The following is a 20,261-nucleotide window of genomic DNA, read 5'->3' as shown; positions in this document are numbered from 1 at the left end:
TTCTCATATGAGTTCTCAAGGAGACAACAATCTTTATATGTTGTATAATTTTCTCCTTATTTTTCCTAAAGGGTTTAAAGGAGTTTTAACAACATATCAAATACTATTCTCCTTATATTTTTCCCATAGGGTTTTTGGGGGAGAATCTCAGGAATTTACAAGGACATACTCAAGGTTATAGAAGAACACTCTCAAGATCACACAAGAAGATTTCTGAAGATAACACAAGACATTTTCAAGAATTGGCGTTGTCCAAGGGGGAGTGTTAGAGTTTACTTAGCGTTAGAGTTAAGCTAACAAGCAGTTAGCTTTGTCATTAAGCTAACTACCTTGTAGTTAACATGTAGCGTTGTCCAAACGCCAATCACGTCTGTTCACAACAGACACTACCTTGTAAACCGCCATTGAGGCGCCTGTACAGGGGCTATATATAGCCCAACAATCAATCAATAGAATCACCTTTTTTGGATTCAATCTTTTATTCTCAAACACAAGCTACCGCAGGGGGTGCCGCTGATTTTGCCAACGAGCTTGTAGATAAAGAAGAGCTAGACGGCAGCAGAAAATCAGTAACAAAGAACTACGAAAACTGAATCAGGCCAATCTGCTATTAGTTGGTATGATTCTCTTGCCTAAATCACTAAGAGCATGCTATTTTTGTTTGCGCTAGCTGATTATACTGACCTGCTTTAAATTACTTTTGTGGTTTACAAAAAAAAGTAGATATCTAGCGGGCAGTTTGGTTTCCGACTTGCTGAATGTAGTCAGACTATTCGCATGCTCTGATATAAGTAAACCAAAACTGAAAAAGAGAGATCATAGCTCACTATTGACTGAGCTGGTCACAGCCATCTAGAGCAATACAAAGGTAAATAAGACCAAGGATAGCATTTAGGACACTTATTGCAGCTGCATAGAATGACAGAAGATGCGGAGCAGAAACCACTAAGTGTACGATAACATAGAATTAACTGGCAACACAAGACTTCACATGGGTAGCAGCACATGAATTTAAACACAGGTGCTTAGTAACTTATAACACAACCATTGAAACGAAATATAGCTCCATCAAGAGAATAATAGAAAACTGACACACGGTGGAAACCCTCTGGCTGCTACATAACAAGAAGAAACTAAGCATTCCATTGGGTAAACAAAGTGATCGACAGTTGGAGCCGTGTCCGCTTGCATATGGATTCATCAAGAATTGGGCACTTGCAACTACCATCCATGTAAATCTGTGTTAAGTACATACATAAACACATCAAAGAACAGAAAACTTTTCTTGTCCGGGAGCGTAAAAAGGGGGAAATTGAGGACAGGAATTAGGCATGTAAATGTATAATCTATGGGTAAGAAAATATACATTGTGAAGTTAGCCAACCAAAATAGTACCTATATATGTGTCGTTTAAAGATTAGCAAGCACTTCTTGATATAGTATATTTCTTGTTTTTGTAGTTGGTTTTCCATTCTTGGGAAAGAGGGCTCCATCTAATAAATTATTGGGGACTTGGTAGTAGCAAGGGAAGCGGAAGGAGATAATCGACGGGAGTACTCGACTGAATGATAGCTAGTCTACCAATATCTGGTATGCCGTTCTTTCTTCTGTAGCTACCATGGAGTGATATGTGCTGCAATTTGGAGCTAAAGCTACGTAGCATCTTAGTCCTTTTCCAGCTAACAAAGAATATTGCACGGTGCCTCATTATCAATATCTGTTGTGAAAAACTGAAAGAAAGAAATTGTCAACCCAATGAAAAATTGAAGAGGTTTCAAGGCACTATAGCTGATCACTTCATTGCCAAGTGGTCTCAACCTAGTAAGTTCCTACCAGAATAGGTAAAGAGAAGTAAATTAACAATGGGAGGGAAAGGTAGAGGTTTCTTGCCTTCTCGGATGGAAGCAAATGTAAGCATCAAGGACGAAAAGGAATTCAAAGCTGTTGTTAGCAAGCTGCCATGGTAAAACAATGTTCAGAGGGCAAGTAATGGGTTTTAGCAAATCAGTACTACATCATGTTCGCTAAGAGTCGACCATTCAATCAAAAGCCCTAAAATGTTCAATTTTCCTGCAAGCATTGACCATGCCTAATCATATATGCAGAACACATATCCAAAATTAGTACAAAAGATGAATTACCTTAGGGTTGCTTCGCGAGCACCTACAGATGGTATCATTGCTTGCTTCCAATGTATGGCATGCCAGCCATGTAGATAATACATTTTCCAAACATTTCACCTAGTGCAAGATATAGATGGTTGAATGCTGGAACAAACAACGGTGATAGAAAAATTGATATATACATATTTATCGATCCTAACTCGGAGGATAACTTGCATATACCCACTCTACAAACTTACAGCTGATAGCTCCCCCTTTCATATACCTAATTTCGAAATTCCATATAGTCAGCACGATGAATAAATTGCATGGAAAGTTATGGAGAAAGGGGGCATAGAGCTCTGAACTGCGCATCAATTTGGTCGCGCTCGCCATCGTCTGCCCCTCCACGCCGCTCTCAAATCGTCCTTCCTCGTGCAAGTAATGAAGAAGGTCGAGGCTGGAGGCAGCACTCACTTCCCCTACAGAAATGCATGCCGCGCATAATCAAAACGCCAGTAAAAGCTCGCAACAGCTATTTGAAGGTGTTGCAATTGTCAAAGCCACTTGAAATCAAGGTGTTAGATGTGCATATACCAGAAGGAATCGTCCTTCCTCGTGCAAGTAATGAAGATGGTCGAGGGCTGGAGGCAGCACTCACTTCCCCTACAGAAATGCATGCCGCTCATAATCGAAACGCCAGTAAAAGCTCGCAACAGCTATTTCAATGTGTTGCGATCATCAAAGCCACTTGAAATCAAGGTGTTAGCTGTGCATATACCAGAAGGATACACCAATTGCGCTGTGCATTCCCCTGCTGCACCGATTAGCCACAACAGGTCACGTGCACGCCTCTAGACACAAGCAGCGACCGCACGCTAAAAAAAGACAGGCCCCTAAGAATCAGAAGTTAGCAATACATGCTGCACGATTAACAACACGGGTGCGGTGTGCGCTGCGCCAAACTTCCCATACAGCCGACACGATGAATAAGTTGCACCGAAATAATATGGCTACAAAATTTGAATCCTGAGAAGCCTAAAGTATAGAGAAATATAAATAACACATAACCACAATCAGACAACATGTACTCATGAATTCCACATTTAAATGAAGCCAACCTGTAAGGAAAATAGCCATTAGCAAGGTCAGCTTCTTGTTTTACTGAAGTGGCTCAGCTGTCAAGAAAATGACCAACAGCATGGTCAGCTGCACCTATAAAGGTAAGCAAACTAATTGAAGGAGCACATAAGAAAATGATATTTCTCCCTACATTACCGGAACCTAATTACACTTTGTGCGATAAAAAAAGGAAACTGGAATATCATATTTAGGTGGTTATTGTGGTAAAATCAGACCATGCTACAAACAAAAGAAAATTCAATTGGCATGAGACTTTACCTTAACGTGGTTGTGCAAGTTCTGCACCATGGTCTTCATGCTCTACCTCCTAGACCAAAATCAACTCTAGTTCAGCTGTAAGGCACAAACAACAAAATAAAATCAGGAAAACCAAAAGGCACAAACGAAAGGAAAAATAATCAACTTCATAAAGGTACAATTGTGTAATCATGGATGGCCTAAAAAAGAGCAAACACAGCGAGAAAATTAAATTTAGCAGGTATTGTTCTCTTAGAGAGACTTGTGCATTGAAAATCTAAATTGATGGTAACGTTCCCACTATTTTCCTTCCTTTTATCCAGCTCAGTATTCCCTAAAGTTGTTTAAACTTTTCAAAACATGCCAAACAAATAACAAAAGTTATGGAAGATAATCTTTACTACTCAGTAGAAAAATGTAGGCTAACAAAACGGTAGAAATCGAAATTTTCTTATATTATTTTAAGTTCAGAGATCACATAAACTCTTGTCCCTCCATGAGTAATTTAAATTTCACAATCTAGTACTAAGAGGGACGGCTCAAACTGAATCCTACAGAATTGAGATTCACACTTTTTGTCTGCTTGGGAACATCCACGGGAGGGCACCGCCAATCATGTGCATTGTTGAGGTGCCCGTCTGGTGGTCTGGCCCATCCTCAGTTGAAGTAGGAAAGCCTCCACAACCATATGCTTCAGAAATTTGAGATATGCTAGTACTTTGACACACTTGTTCTTTTCAATTGTTTGTAGTAACAAATCTTCAGTAATCCGTAGTGCATCAACAAACAAAATTTCTGTAGTGCATCAACAAACAAAATTTCTCTATGAAACAGTAGCATAAATAGAAAAAACGGGTAGCCATGTGAGCATTGATGGAAGTAGGCAAAAGTTCTATAAAATCAAATATGAAGGAAAGGACGGACAATGGGCAGGAAACGGATATGTAATCAGCAAGCAATCAGCAAGCGTCTACAGCGAGCAAACTATTAGTGGGGCCGTTCAGGAAAAGGGGGCACAAATGATTGTGTAGCAAGAGGCTTCAGCGGCGAGTATCTATGGGCTAAATCGTGATGACTCTTCACTTTTGAGCAGCACATTCTCCAAACCTTCAGATTGTCGAAGCACACGAACAGGTGGTGCAGCTGGCCGGCGGTAGTACTGATCTCTATATTTCCAGGAGCGCGCTCGCCGGCGGTCAGCAGCACAGCGGGCACTGAAAGGAAGGCCTGCATTAGGAAAACCATTCACTTTAAAACCACAGCCAAAACCTAAGACATCTGCATAAATTAAAAAGGACAAACAACCGTTTCGCCGGCGGAAAACGCCGTTGGCCGTCGTGCGACAGACCATCCGGAGAGATCGTCGGGAGTTGCAGCCGGCGAGTGACGCCATGCCACCAGCCAGAGGAGCTCGGACTGGGAGCGCGCTACAGACGCCTCTGCACGTTCACGACATCCAGGGAGGAAGAGGAGGGGGAGCGGTCCTAGGTGGAGCATGTGGACGGCAGAGGTGGGGATTGGGGAGAAAGAGAGACGCCGGGATGAGGACTTGCAACTGGGAGAGAGATAGGGATCGGGGAGAGCTGGATTGTCGGTAATCTTCCGCACCGCTTTGACCGCCGCTCACTGCGGGGTGGAGAAAATACACATGGTGGCTCAAAATTACCCACGATCCACCAAGACCGGTTCCACCGGAAATCAGAGGTGAATAAAAGGAAAGAAAAAGAAGGCAACCGGCCCACAAAGAAGGGATCGACCGGCTGCCTTCCGGTTACCACGAATTGTTCCAAAGGAAAAAAATCAGAAAAGGAAACTAACATAACGTATTTAGAGGAACCCATCGCGCGTCTACAGAGGAAAACACGTACGTGGCTAAGCTTGATTAGAGGAAAACGTGGAGGGAACAGTGCCCAAATCGCTGTCCTCACGGCAGAAGGGTTCAACTTTGATATATGTAATAATGTGGATTATGAATCATTCAACTGTTTTTCAATTAGAGTTGGGTGTTCAAAACACCACCAAAATAGATTTATTTATTTTCTGGGGGATTAGTTATTTTGTATTGTATCTTATTTGGAGGAGCTAGTTGTCCAGCTTAATTGATTTGGTTTGAGTTTAGCATTTGTACTTTACGTTGGCCAAATTCGGTATCAGCAGATTTCTCTAACATAAGACACCGAACTGGTTTAGTTCTTTTCTGGGAATTAGGTATTTTATATTGTACCTTATTTGGAGGAATGAGTATTCCAGCTTAATTAATTTGGTTTGAGTTCAGCATTCGTATTTTACATTGGCCAAAATCGGAATCAACAGCTTTTTTAACATAAGACATCCATAACCATTACATGTGGGCTTATTTATTGTCCAAAAGAAAAAACTATGAATATTTCCTTCTATCTGGCTACAATATAGAAACATATATGATGAAAGAATAAGAAAGGCACACGGATCCAATTATTTTTTGGCTATTCCTATGGACAGTCATTTGTGCACTATTGATTCTCGCTGAGAAAAAAAAAGGCTGCTGATCTAACGGAAGCACGGTGTGGTTGGCCATCATGGATGTTTAGGCCCATCACCTACAAATGAAACCAAGCCGCTGGAGGATGAAGGCCACGATCAGCAAGACAATAGCGATGATCAAGCCTTTCCTGGCTATGAGCCAGTTCTTTGCCTTCTTTGCGGCTTCTAGTCCTCGCTGTGCTCTGTCCATCCACTTCATGATTTTGTTCAAACGTTCCGGAGATAACTGTGACATAGCATGTTGGGCCTTGGCAGCATCCTCGGTCGTCAGGTTCAAACCAAACTGCCTACTCATGTCTGCCATCATATCCGGACTCATGTTTTTCAGCATGGATGTGAGCACCTGTTGCGTTGCAGGGTCTTCCATGAAAGATCTCATGACGTCTTGCATATCAGCTGCGGAAGGCGGGGAACCTGGCGAGGGCTGGTCCATACTTGGTTGTATTTCATCAGGTTTCTCCGCAACGGCGTTCTGCGGAAACGAAGGCTGGAAGTTATCTTCTTCTTCTTCTTCTTCTTCTACAATTTCTTCAATAATGACTCCCTTTGGCAGGTTTACTCCTCCCTCTTCGGTTGCAAGAAGCTTTCCTTGTGTGTCTCGGAGAACCTCGGCAATAGTTTCATCCTCGGGGGAGAGTTTGTGGGCTTTACTCAGGTCAGCAACCGCGGCTCCCAGGTTTCCTAGTTCCTTGTAAGCCTGTCCCCTACGGTAGTATGCTTTAACATTGCTCGAGTCATAGGCAAGAACCTCCGAACCTTCACTTACGCACTCCTCAAACCTGCCTGATTTCAGGTAGCAAGACATTAGATTAAGGGCACACTGCAGCTGCAGAGTTTGCCCAGCTGCCGATGGGGATGGCACGTTCTTCATGTTATCCTTGGCGAGCTTGTACTTGTCGGCGGCATCAGCATACTGCCCACGGCTATGGAGCTCGTTCCCCTTCTGCTTCAACATCTTGGCACCGGATATCGCGTACGACATCTGCGCATCAGCCTGGGCCTTCATGGCGGCGAACTCCTCGGGCTTGGCGCTGGCGATATTTTCAGTCATACGACGTAACTCCTCTGGCGTTGTCTGATTTAGCTGATGAGCGGCTCGTTTGAAGTCCTCGGTTCTCATGTTTTTCATGCTCTCGGTTGCTTGCTTCACCAGGTTGGGATTGGACATTACCTGCTGCTGCATCCTGGCGAAATCGGCGGGGGACATGCGGCTCATCTGCTCCTGCGCAAGCCTCATCAGCTCCGGATCCATCATGGCGACGCTGCAGCCGGCGAGCGATCCCGATGGAGTCGAGGCGAAAACGAAGCAGCCACCGGGAGTTCGCGGCTCTTGGGAAATACTAGCTCTCGTGTCTCGTGTGTGTCTCGATTGTCTTTCCGTCGCTGTAAGTCTAGCTTCCGTTGTACTCCTATTTATTGACGTGTTCGCGATCGAGGGTGTAGAACACGGATACGGAGTCCAATCCGGAATCGGTAGGACGTTGTTTTGGACGGGTTTGGGCTCCGAGTCGGATGGAGACCAAACGGCCGAAGACCGGCTCGCTGGTACCACTCAAACAAAAACAAAGCAGCTGGATGGTGCGTGACGGCGTGGACTGTCTATTGCCTCTCTAAGACAAAAAAAAATGAAGGTTGCCTTAAATGAATCATTAGCCTGGTTTGCACGCTCGTAAAAATAGCAGCTGCATGTCCATGTGATATTAGTCCACTGTTCGTTCTCTCGATCACATCCGTACAATCTGATTCAAAAGCTACCACCTCGACCTGGAGAGCCAAATGAATACCACTGCATGCAAGAAAACCTAATCTTCCGCCATAACTTTGAAATATAACTCATTTTCTAGTCAATTCGATTGTCAAAGTTAGACTTCCGACACACACTACGTAAAGAGTAAACTTTGTTGCAAACCATTTACTTGTAGTGTGAGTCGGAATCAAACATTAAACTTCTAATGCCTAAAATCAGCACCCTCAACTATGACCCCATCATCATGCGTCATTCTCGTCTTTTCGGACCGGAATGACTGGCAGTATAGGAAATCACGGCTTTGCCGTGTATGACAGAGACACGACAAAGGCTACTCGGAACCCGGTAAAGCCTTTGCCGTGTGCCGGCACACGGCGAACTACAGTCGACACAGAACGCCATGGAAAAGGGGCTTTGGCATTTGGCGCAGCTCGGCACAGAAAAGTTCTTAAAAGGAGCACACGGGTTGCATGCGGTGCTCCCAGCTTTGCCGTGTACCAACGAAAAATACACGACAAAGTTTGAAACTTTTTTGTGGAGCCTAATAAGGAAATACCCTTGATTCCTATCTATGACTAAGACTATGAGGAGTAAAAAGATTCGGATAAGCTGACATAATAAGTAGATATGCTCGCTTCGGATCTATCTATAGTGTGGATGTTGCATTCTTCTCAAGTCGACTACCTCAGTAAGGTAGGCTAAGTTTCCTCACCGTATTGTTCTGAATTTAGCCTTTACCTCCACTCTTTCTTTCCCTATACACAATGTAGGAACGGTTAGGAAGACCCCAACTTTCAATCTTTGTTTGCTCCATCCGATTCATTTCCAACGGAATATAGTGATAAAAAAGAAAGTTTAGTCCATTAGGAAAGAAACAAGATGATCTACGGGTACGACCGTTGGACGTGGACAAGGTGGGAGCTGCAAAAAAAGCTTGAAGAGGAGTGATCGGCACGTGAATGTGCACATACAAAGCTGCTTCCTATGATTCAGGTCCTCCTACCTTTGCAAAGTTAGCACGGGTCAAGATGCTCTTATGAAGTACGAATGCACAACACTTGGGGAGCGGCTCCCCTGAAGATAGCTCCCGTTTCTCTCTTTGTGAGGCGCCGAGAGCAGGTTGAGGTCACACCTGGTCATGGGCAGCCTCGCCCGAGGCCCGAAGCCCGGCCCAAAAAATTTGGGCCTAGGCTAGAAAATGTTGGCCCGATAGCCGGGCCAGGCCTAGGTAGCCTGAAAACTGCATTGAACGAAGCGGCCTGGCCCAACTGCCTAACGGGCTTTCTGGGCTTTTGGCAGGGCCAACCCAGGCTTGAGCCTGATTTTTCAATATCGGGCTTTTCTCGGCCCGGCCTGACACATGGCCAGGTATAGCTAAGGTACAAGGAAGTATGGATTAATACCATACGGTTTGGCGCTGGCTGTTGAGCCTATAGCGAGGACCACGTGCACGGAGGTAGGAATAGCCAGGGCGTCGTCCAGGAGTTGACCTAGGAAGACGTCCTCACCACGACGAGGGCATCTGCTTAATTCCCTAGTGTTGGACTGGTCAGGTTCGTTTCTTTGGAGTCAGAGAATCGGACGATGGCGACGTGTCGCGCCGCTACCTTTCTTGAAGGCATCGTCGTCGCAGTCTGCGGTTTCTCACTCGTGCTGCTCCGGGGGAAACCCTAGGTCCGGGTCTCCCGGATCGGACGATGGCGGCGCGCCCTGCGTCGTTCTACCTCTTGGGGCATCGTTTTTGGAGCAGCTGCTGGATGTTGGCGGATGTCGGTGGAGTGGTATTCATCTACCACATTGTTGGCGCTGAGACTCGGTGGCATGGTGCTGCAGGGTATCGACGACAGATGCGGGATGATGTATGCGTGCAGGATGGTGGAGCCGTCTGGCTTCATGGTGGCATCGACGGCATGTCTTGCAAGGTTAATGCGATGATCTCTCTTGAAGATGGAGTCGAGGAAGACGACGGTAGCAACTTCTGTGGCGTGTGCGTTGGCATGCGCGGAGAGTCTGCTTGACTGGATGTGCTTCTCACCTGCTATTGGGCGGTTTGGGAAGGCATTTGGTTTTTGGATGATGTCAGTTGGTGTATTGTCACCCCCTTCGTCCCACTGTAGGTCTAGTGAGGTGGCTTCGAGGTTGATTTTTTGTATTGCTTCTTGTAAGGTTTGCGAATAATCTAATAAAAAGCCGTGTGCATCCTTTGGATGCAGAAGCTGGGGCGATTTTTTCTCCTTTTCGAAAAAAAAAAGAGAATCGGAGTGCTGAATTGGTGGTGATAAATTTGTTCTGAGATTGGTTATTTTCTTGGGAAGGCGATCATATCATCGATTCAATCGCCCATAAACGTGAGCCGTGGCAACAATCATTATTTCACCTGCCAAAACAAGCTAGCAGCAAGTAGTAATTTTTTTCTTGACGGTGTCAAAATAGCTAGCGGCGGTTTCTCAAAAAAAAAAAAAAAAAAAAAAGCTAGCTAGCTAGCGGCGAGATCTCTGGTCCGTGATTTTAGCTAGCTCCCGAATTTTTCTGCCATTTTTTCGTCGGGAGTCTCTGGATTCAGTAACCCGGTTTCGATTTTTTCTCCTCCTGCATAAATATCGGCCTGGAACCCACCCGACGATGTGTTTTGCAGCGACTCAAAGAAGAATCCGGGGATCTGACCGGAATCTGGTAAAACGGCAGCGAGGTGATCTAGGGCGTCGCCGTTGCTGGTGATTGCCAAAGCTATTACGATGGCCCGGACGAAAGGCCCTGCGCGGAAAATATGGCCGCCGCGTAGGCGGCACCGGGTGCTCGTCGCATCTCTCCTAGTCCAAAACCCTACAGCGGTCGTCGGGCGTAAGGAGACCACTGCGGAACCAGTTGCGTCAGCACCAACGACGCGGGCGCGCAGCCGCCGCATCGCCGCTGCCACCGACGCCCTCTCCAAGGATATTCTGGTGTACGAGATCTTTGTGCGCCTTCCGGCCAAGGACATCCTTCGCTGCCGTGCAGTTTGCCGTTCCTGGCGCAACCTCACCTCCGCTCCTGATTTCCTCCTCGCCCACCACCGAGGACAGCCATCGTTCCCCCTCCTCACACTCAACGGCGCAGACATCACCAAGGATGGCTCGCCAATCTGCAACCACAGCCGCCCCCTCCTCGGGCTTGATGACTATGAAGGCTTCAAGCTGCTCGCCTCCTGTGATGGGCTCCTCCTGTTCAGCCTCTCTAACGGCCGATTCAGCATCTGTAACCCGACTACACGTCAGTGCGCTCCACTCCCATGCCTCACCGCCGCAGGACGCATCAACATTGTCGCGTTGTACCTGCACTCCCCGTCCGGGGAGTATCGCGTCTTGTACTGGAAAGGGAGACAACAAGATCACCACCTCAAAGCTGCCTACTACATCCTTAAGGTGCGTCAGGGGCAGTTGTCGAGATGCATTGGAGTTCCTTCAAGTACCGCCGGTATCGATAAAATTATGCTGGACTGGCACGAAACTACTACTAATTTTGCACCACCTGTCGTTTTCCGCAACTGTCTTCACTGGAACGCTGGCTGCGATGCTGGCATACTCGTGTTTGACAACATTATTGAATCATTCAGGCTCATGCGCAGCCCGGCTGCTGCTACCAGAATATGCAATCATTTATGCGCAATGGAAGGTTCGATTGCCTTTAGCTGCCATGATGGTAGTAGGAGAAGAATCATCAAAATCTGGGTGCTGGAGGATTACGAGAGAGAGGTTTGGTCATTCAAATACCATGTTACCCCCAGTGTGGAGAGCTTTTATTACGATGACCATTTGGTTTTGTCCCAGAAGGGAAATGTGCTGGTCTACAAGGCCTTCACAGGTCGCATGTTCCACTGTGACAGCACCGGCAAATTGCTAGAGGAATTTCAATGTGATTCACCGGGTTTGAGCAGTATTGGACATTGGTTCAAGGAAAGCCTCGTCAAGCATGACATCTCCCTGAGGCGAGGTTGTGCCCGTGTTTTCCAAAGGGTCTAAAGTACCTCGACATGCTGGTGATCCTGGCATATATATATTTCCCATCTATACATTAGTGATTCGATGGAGTTGCTTTCCTCCTCATAGGTAAGACATGTTCCACACAATATGTATTTCACCTTTAAAACTCAGACATTTTCCAGATGGTGCCTGCATGGGATGTATACGCTAATAGCTATATATTATCTGAGTGTTGGTGCTAACATGTCAGCATTGCATATATTTTCTAAAACTTTGGTGACCCTATAGACACTTACAAAATGTACAAAACATACACAGATGAAATTTATCATTTTATGTCGCCCCACTTATCAAGTAATCAAATTTATTCATTGAACATTAGATTTCATGTGTCAAAATGGAGAACAGGATTTAAAAAATGTGCCTTATACGTGATAAAGCATCAGGAATTTCAGGTCTTGTTAGTCTATTTTTATATGCACATCCTGATGTGTGATCATAAACCCCACTGTTAAAAAACGCAAGCTAATAGAACTTGTGTTAATCTGTTCTGTTTCACGGAAGACTTTTTGCAGAGCAAGGTTGCTCATTTGTATAGTGCACAAAGCAACAAAACCACTATAGTTGGCTATGTTATGGGGCTGTCTCTATATTGAGGTCACAGTTTAGTGTTGATTCAACTGCAAGATATAACTTCGGGAGAATTTGTGGTGTATTAAAGCAACAAAACCACTATAGTAGTAAAATTTTGGGTTTGCTCCTCTCTAACCGGCACGTTATAGATCCTTATAACGGTTAGTGGAAATTATACTCCACTAGCTCAGGGGAACAGTAGTTTTAACGAGCGCCGGTAGGGCTGGGACCTGCCATATTCGCCTAGCTGGCGTTGCTGGGCGTGGAGCTCTGAAATGCAGTTACACACGTTGTCTCCAACCTCTATCTTCAGCACCCTTGTTACGATTGATGTAGATTTGTGTTTGGTACACAGTATGTGTGTGTTCATGTCGTGCTCTTGTAAGTACAGTACCAATTTTGGTTTGTTAGGCTTGTCTGAGGAAAATAGCTAGGTTAGTTTCGTTCTGTCATGCACATGGTGGTGGCCATCCTAACTTTCTGTCATGCACATGGTGGTGGCCATGCATCCTAAGTGCCTACGAGTATAACACAGCTTGTTAATGGCATCTCAAACAGGGCGACTTAAACGGACGTTGCGCGACCGTTTGCGTCTGCATGGTCGAAAAATGCGCCTATTCCAGCAGGGCGACGCATAGTGACCGGGACGTCCGCGGAGACGTAAACGTGGCCCAAATATGCGGCACGTTTGAATCTCCACGAACGCTGCGCGGTCGCGCCAAGCGTCCGCTCGCTTGTCCCACGGGCCCGCCAGGCAGCGACCTTGCCTCGAGCCGCCGCGAATGTAAGCACAACAACTACCGGGAAGGGGAACCGCCGGAGTGGCAACCGCATCGATCGACGTGCGAACCACCGGAATGGAGCGCGAACCGCCGCGGAAGAGCAACCGCAACCCTCTTCTGCGCCGCCATTAATCCCTGCTCAATAAGACCCCTGCATTTGCGCTAAGGATTTCCAACCAGCCTGCGTCATTCATCTCTTCGAGCCATGTGCAACCTATCTTTGCCATCAGACACCGATAGAGAGGGGAAGCCGTCGGGATGGCGCCATTGGTGGGTGGAGCTGCCACGCCGAGCAGCTCTAGCTCCCCGCCGACAAACATCCAGGAGGAGGGGGAGGCCGTCATCGGTGAGGAAGGGGGCCGCCATTGCCCACGACGGCCAGGACGAGGAGGAGGAAAAGAAGGAGGATGAAGATGCAAGGTGGAGACGGCTGGAGGAGGAGGCGGCCGAGGAGGCGGTGGCGGCAAAGAAGGAGGCAAGGGCCCAGAAGAGGGCGCATGCGTAGCATGCGTTCACGGACAACGACGAAGACCCCAATGACTACCCATCGGAGGGGGACACAAGCTCGTCGGATGCGTCGACCGGCACTAGCTCTTCCGAAGAGGTGACCAGCAGGAAGCGCGTCCGTGAAGAAGAAGTAGCTAGTTTAAAAGTTAGTTTGGACATATTATTTCGTAGTTTCTATGTTTAATTTGTTTGAACATGTTGCACTACATAGTTTAAAACCTCGATTCTACCTAGAAATATCATGGTGAACATTTTTTCTCTCTACTTTCAACATGTTGCAGTTTCGCTTAACATTTTGGTATGGATTACACACAGGTACACTACTTGGTGGAATCGATCAACTAGTTAGAAGTAGAGAACATGCCGGCCTCGCCAGACGAAATGCATGGGCCCGCTGGGGCTGCCCCGACGCAAACGGACAATCGTGGCTTGGCGACCATTTCGGTGTGCGCGGGCCGACACAAACAGATGCAGCCGGTCGATTTTAGCGTCCGATTTGCGTCGTCCCGTTGGAGATGCCCTAAGGAAAGAAGTCTGAGGGGAAACTTTAGGCAGAGCTTCATCTTCTTCAATTTTTCCATGTGCTCCTGCAGTCTTGAGCCGTGTTATGTGAGGATGGGGTGAGATTTTGTCCTTGCATGGAAGAATATGGTGATTTTGTCTGATATGCTGTCACGTGTCCTGCACAATTGGATCCTTTTTTTCTTCCCTTTCTCACAAAAAGAGAAAACAACTTCATTCTGTTTGAATATCCGGGACTCTTCTGCCTAACCGCACCTCTAGATATAATAACAATCGGAAATGAAATTAGCCGTGCTTTCTGTTGCCATTCAGCATAAACAAATTTTGGCCTTAGCTTAGTCGAAATTTTTCTGTTTTCCTGGATCTGTGTAATACCTTTATTCACCAAAATTGAGTTATTTGCTTTTCAGACATGAGACATGCATCTGGTGATCAGAACTTGTCAAATCTAGGCCTCTGTAGACAGTCAAGCACATCACCTTACTTGGTATTATTCAGATTTCTAATACATATATGTAATCTCTGTTATTTATACCCACTTTTGCTCTGTTTCGGTGATTATGGATGGAAAGTGGAACAATAGAATAGTCAACTAGCTTTGTTAGTTTTCGACTCACCAGTAACTTACTGTCCTATGAATATTCAGGGATAAAAACTGCGCGCGATGCACCATGTGCCGGTAAACTGAAGAAGGGAAACCTGGCCGAAAGGTAGAACAACACCGGCAGGAAACGATGGGACACTAAAACACAAAAGTTGCAGGTCAACGAACCACGGGCCAGCAGAGAAGAAAGAAAAAGATGACCAGTCAATACTATTTCTTGGCTCACTTATATTCTGGGAAACCTAATGTTCGGCAAGTACTGCATGCAAACCATTCAGCACCAACTGTAAATGGGAAAGAATGGATAAAGGAAACTCGATGGACCATTTGGCGATCAACGAATTCAACAAAAAAGGCATGGACAGAAGCGATATGCTTGATAAGCAACCCAAACCAACACAGAAGCGATAAAATGTGGACAAACTGAATCGCTTCACACAAATCAAGCAACCGAACAGTTAGACATCTTTAGCGTTTTTATGGGAAATAGACCCCTTTAGCTCATCATCGTATAATGGTGTACTGAAAATTTTTCTGCTGTATTTTATATCATATCAAACAAAGTGTTATCCATTTTATTGGTTAATCACTTGCACACAAGGGCTGACTGAGGCAGTGGAGCCAAATCGTTGGCAGTATGTTAAGTGCAAACATTCAATACCCTGTGAAAATAGATTGGGTATCTTTTCTGTCGAGTAGATAACTAAATGAATTGCGTTGAAGGAATGCTATTGTCCAAAATAGACATAAACATGCACTGTCACAGTTTTAGCAATTCCTATATTTTTTTTTACTGTGATATCGTATATTTCGTTGGTCAAAAATTGGTGTTGACAGATTATTTTTAACATAAGACATCAATAAGATTAGAGTGAATTCCGGTTTTTACCCCCTATTATGTCAATTTTGACACGAATTACCCCATTTAACAAATTTTCATCCTAATTACCCTATTTAGGATTTTATTTGCCAAATTTTATCCCATTTAAAGAATTATAGCGTTTTGACAGGTGGGTCCGCGCCATCTGATCCATGTGGCATGACATGTATGTGGTTTTTTGACCTCCTGTTTTTTTTCCGCAACCAAACCTGGTTTTATTACTATGAACTTCCCGAGGAATAAAAGTCCAATACCATCCCGCACCTCTAGCTAATGTAGTTCAAGACTTGATTTTGTGGTTGATGTTGATGGTGAATTGCTTTCATGTCATCCCTTTGAAGGATCATCTTTCCTAGATTCCCTATTTCCAGAAATTACATTACTCCTATAAATGTTCAAAGACTACCCAGCCAACCAGGGGGTCTGAGAGGGGCAAATGAATCTGGGTCGCTCGTTTGTGCTGCGACAGTAAAATCCTTGCCCCGCTTTCACCCACCACCGTCCGATGCAGTGAAGTTTCTTTCACAGTCGCTCAGCGCTGAGAAGTCTATGACAGTTGGGCCCTTCGGTGAGTGGGGTCGTGTGGCTGAGACTAGAGGGCTGCTCTCTGTGTCCATGGTTTCTGCCCACCACGGTGAAAACCTAGAACATCGCGAGCTGCTCCCGTCCCCCAATCGACTGTGTCCTTCCTCCTCGTCCAATCCCCGCGCCGCCTCCTTCCTCCTCTTCCTCCTCATCCAATTGTTGGAGATATGCCCAAGAGGCAATAATAAAAGTAGTTATTATATATCTTTATGTTTATGATAAATGTTTATATACCATGCTATAATTGTATTAACCGAAACATTAGTACATGTGTGATATGTAGACAACAAGAAGTCCCTAGTATGCCTCTTAAACTAGCTTGTTGATTAATGGATGATTAGTTTCATAATCATGAACATTGGATGTTATTAATAACAAGGTTATATCATTATATGAATGATGTAATGGACACACCCAATTAAGCGTAGCATAAGATCTCGTCATTAAGTTATTTGCTATAAGCTTTCGATACATAGTTACCTAGTCCTTATGACCATGAGATCATGTAAATCACTTATACCGGAAAGGTACTTTGATTACACCAAACGCCACTGCGTAAATGGGTGGTTATAAAGGTGGGATTAAGTATCCGAAAAGTATGAGTTGAGGCATATGGATCAACAGTGGGATTTGTCCATCCCGATGACGGATAGATATACTCTGGGCCCTCTCGGTGGAATGTCGTCTAATGTCTTGCAAGCATATGAATAAGTTCATAAGAGACCACATACCACGGTACGAGTAAAGAGTACTTGTCAGGAGACGAGGTTGAACAAGGTATAGAGTGATACCGAAGATCAAACCTCGGACAAGTAAAAATATCGCGTGACAAAGGGAATTGGTATTGTATGTGAATGGTTCATTCGATCACTAAAGTCATCGTTGAATATGTGGGAGCCATTATGGATCTCCAGATCCCGCTATTGGTTATTGGTCGGAGTGAGTACTCAACCATGTCCGCATAGTTCGCGAACCGTAGGGTGACACACTTAAAGTTGGATGTTGAAATGGTAGAACTTGAATATGGAATGGAGTTCGAATATTTGTTCGGAGTCCCGGATGAGATCCCGGACATCACGAGGAGTTCCGGAATGGTCCGGAGAATAAGATTCATATATAGGATGTCATTTTATGTGAATTAAAATGATGCGGAAGGTTCTATGGAAGGTTCTAGAAGGTTCTAGAAAAGTCCGGAAGAAACCACCAAGGAAGGTGGAGTCCCGGAGGGACTCCACCTCCATGGCCGGCCAACCCTAGTGGGGGAGGAGTCCCAAGTGGACTCCCCCTATGGGGGCCGGCCACCCCCCCACATGGAAGAGGGGAATCCCACCCAAGTGGGATTCCCACCTTGGGTAGGTTTCCCTATCACATGGAAGGTTTTGGGTTCGGGTCTTATTCGGAGACTTGTAGTCCAACACTTGGGGCTTCCACCTATATAATGAGGGGCCAAGGGGAGGGGACCGGCCACCCCAAGACCACAACCTGGCCACCCCCCTTGAGTGGTCGGCCACCCCCTCCCAAACCCTAGCCGCCCCCCTCTCCTCCATAGCTCCCGCATGCTTTAGCGAAGCTCCGCCGGAGTTCTCCACCGCCACCGACACCACGCCGTCGTGCTGTCGGATTCAAGAGGAGCTACTACTTCCACTGCCCGCTGGAACGGGAGGTGGACGTCGTCTTCATCAACAACCGAACGTGTGACCGAGTACGGAGGTGCTGCCCGTTCGTGGCGCCGTGATCAAGATCTTCTACGCGCTTTTGCAAGCGGCAAGTGATCGTCTACTGCAGCAACAAGAGCCTCATCTTGTAGGCTTTGGAATCTCTTCAAGGGTGAGACTCGATAATCCCCTCGTTGCTACCGTCTTCTAGATTGCATCTTGGCTTGGATTTCGTGTTCGCGGTAGGAAATTTTTTGTTTTCTATGCTACGTTATCCTACAGTGGTATCAGAGCCGTGTCTATGCATAGATGGTTGCACGAGTAGAACACAATGGTTTTGTGGGCGTTGATGCTCTTGTTATCTTTAGTTGAGTACTTTGCATCTTTATGGCATAGTGGGATGAAGCGGCTCGGACTAACTTTACATGACCGCGTTCATGAGACTTGTTCCTCGTTCGACATGCAACTTGTATTGCATAAGAGGCTTTGCGGGTGTCTGTCTCTCCTACTATAGTAAAGATTCAATTTACTCTTCTATTGACAACACTAGTATCACTGTTGTGGTTCATGTTCGTAGGTAGATTGGATCTCACTCGAAAACCCTAAACCACGTAAAATATGCAAACCAAATTAGAGAACGTCTAACTTGTTTTTGCAGGGTTTGGTGATGTGATATGGCCATAATGTGATGATGACTATGTATGAGATGATCATTATTGTATTGTGGCAACCGGCAGGAGCCTTATGGTTGTCTTTAAATTTCATGTTGAGTAGTATTTCAAAGTAGTTGTAATAGTTGCTACATGGAGGACAATCATGAAGACGGCGCCATTGACCTTGGTGCTTCGCCGACGATGATGGAGATCATGCCCGTTGATGATGGAGATCATGTCCGTGCTTTGGAGATGAAGATCAAAGGCGCAAAGACAAAAGGGCCATATCATATCACATATGAACTGCATGTGATGTTAATCCTTTTATGCATCTTATTTTGCTTAGATCGCGACGGTAGCATTATAAGATGATCCCTCTCACTAAAATCTCAAGATAATAAAGTGTTCATCCTTAGTAGCACCGTTGCCAAGACTTGTCGTTTCGAAGCATCTCGTGATGATCGGGTGTGATAGAATCAACAAGTGCATACAACGGGTGCAAGCCAGTTTTGCACATGCGGATACTAAGGTGGCCTTGACGAGCCTAGCATGTACAGACATGGTCTCGGAACACGTGATACCGAAAGGTAGAGCATGAATCATATGATTGATATGATGAACACTTTGAGTGTTCGCCATTGAAGTTACATCTTGTCTCGTGATGATCGGACTTGGTGTGGTGGATTTGGTTCGTGTGATCACTAAGACAATGCGAGGGATATTGTTTTGAGTGGGAGTTCACCTAGTTTTTAATTATATTGAATTAAAATTTGAACTCAATTTGTCATAAACATTAGTCTAAACTATTGCAAATATGTTGTAGATATGGCGTCCTCAATCAATTTTAACCAGTTCCTAGAGAAAGAAAAGCTTAAGAGCAACGGTAGCAACTTCACCGACTGGTTCCGTCATGTGAGGATTTTCCTCAATGGCGGAAATCTGCAATATGTGCTTGATGCACCGCTAGGTGACCCTCCTGCAGAAACTGAAACCGATGAAGTAAAAGCTGTTTACGCAACTCGGAAAACTCGGTACTCTCAAGTTCAGTGTGCCATCTTATGCAGTCTGGAAGCCGATCTTCAAAAACGTTTTGAGCACCACGATCCACATGAGTTAATCAATGAGTTGAAGACTATATTTGAGACTCATGCGGCCGTGGAATGCTATGAAGCATCGAAACACTTCTTCAGCTACATGATGGAAGAAGACAGCTCCGTTAGTGAGCACATGCTCGCCATGACCGGGCATGCGAAGAAACTCAGTGACTTGGGAATAGTGATTCCTAATAGACTGGGGATTAATCGTGTCCTTCAATCACTGCCACCTAGTTACAAGAACTTTGTGATGAACTACAATATGCAGAACATGAACAAAGAGTTACCTGAACTCTTCTCCATGCTGAAATCTGCTGAGATTGAGATCAAGAAAGAGCACCAAGTGTTGATGGTCAACAAGACCACCAGTTTCAAGAAACAGGGCAAGTCTAAGGGAAAATTCAAGAAGGGTGGCAAGAAAGCTGCCACACCTCCTGTGAAACCTAAGACTGGCCCTAAGCCTGATGCTGAGTGCTATTACTGCAAGGAGAAGGGACACTGGAAGCGTAATTGCTCCAAGTATTTGGCGGATCTGAAGAGCGGCCTTGTCAAGAAGAAGAAAGAAGGTATATATGATATACATGTTATAGATGTTTATCTTACTGGTTCTCGTACTAGTACCTGGGTATTTGATA

General features: G+C 45.4%; 3 protein-coding genes across 20 annotated transcripts; 1 reads left to right on the top strand and 2 right to left on the bottom strand.

The window, feature by feature from the left end:
- Positions 1 to 873: 873 nt before the first annotated feature.
- On the bottom strand, positions 874 to 5,126 carry LOC127341679 (uncharacterized). 18 transcript variants are annotated; one of them, XR_011754954.1, is made up of 9 exons: positions 4,788 to 5,125; positions 4,590 to 4,709; positions 4,055 to 4,277; positions 3,504 to 3,578; positions 2,884 to 3,317; positions 2,700 to 2,768; positions 2,142 to 2,584; positions 1,891 to 1,955; positions 874 to 1,730 (listed from the first exon to the last, which is right to left on the bottom strand). XR_011754954.1 is itself a non-coding variant. In XM_071827974.1 (6 exons), the coding sequence occupies exons 1-5, from the start codon at positions 4,873 to 4,875 to the stop codon at positions 2,176 to 2,178; spliced, it is 564 nt and encodes a 187-aa protein (XP_071684075.1). In that variant the 5' UTR covers positions 4,876 to 5,123; the 3' UTR covers positions 874 to 1,238; positions 2,142 to 2,175. The 18 variants fall into 18 exon arrangements, 2 of the variants coding, with proteins under 2 accessions (XP_071684075.1, XP_071684074.1); XR_011754960.1 differs by having other exon boundaries at positions 2,884 to 2,980; positions 4,788 to 5,124; XR_011754955.1 differs by lacking the exon at positions 4,055 to 4,277 and having other exon boundaries at positions 2,884 to 3,140; positions 3,224 to 3,317; positions 4,788 to 5,123.
- An 823-nt stretch (positions 5,127 to 5,949) lies between these two features.
- Positions 5,950 to 7,449, bottom strand: LOC127338238 (outer envelope protein 61-like). The gene has a single exon (XM_051364440.2). The coding sequence runs from the start codon at positions 7,258 to 7,260 to the stop codon at positions 6,058 to 6,060; it is 1,203 nt and encodes a 400-aa protein (XP_051220400.1). The 5' UTR covers positions 7,261 to 7,449; the 3' UTR covers positions 5,950 to 6,057.
- Positions 7,450 to 10,487: 3,038 nt separating this feature from the next.
- On the top strand, positions 10,488 to 11,750 carry LOC127339399 (putative F-box protein At3g52320). Its single transcript, XM_051365260.1, has one exon. The coding sequence runs from the start codon at positions 10,488 to 10,490 to the stop codon at positions 11,748 to 11,750; it is 1,263 nt and encodes a 420-aa protein (XP_051221220.1).
- The last annotated feature ends 8,511 nt before the right edge of the window (positions 11,751 to 20,261 follow it).

This window comes from Lolium perenne, chromosome 3 (assembly GCF_019359855.2).
Source record: "Lolium perenne isolate Kyuss_39 chromosome 3, Kyuss_2.0, whole genome shotgun sequence".
NCBI classification, from domain to species: Eukaryota; Viridiplantae; Streptophyta; class Magnoliopsida; order Poales; family Poaceae; genus Lolium; species Lolium perenne.
Note: the sequence above shows the minus strand (reverse complement) of the source record. Positions and strands in the feature narration are given on the sequence as shown.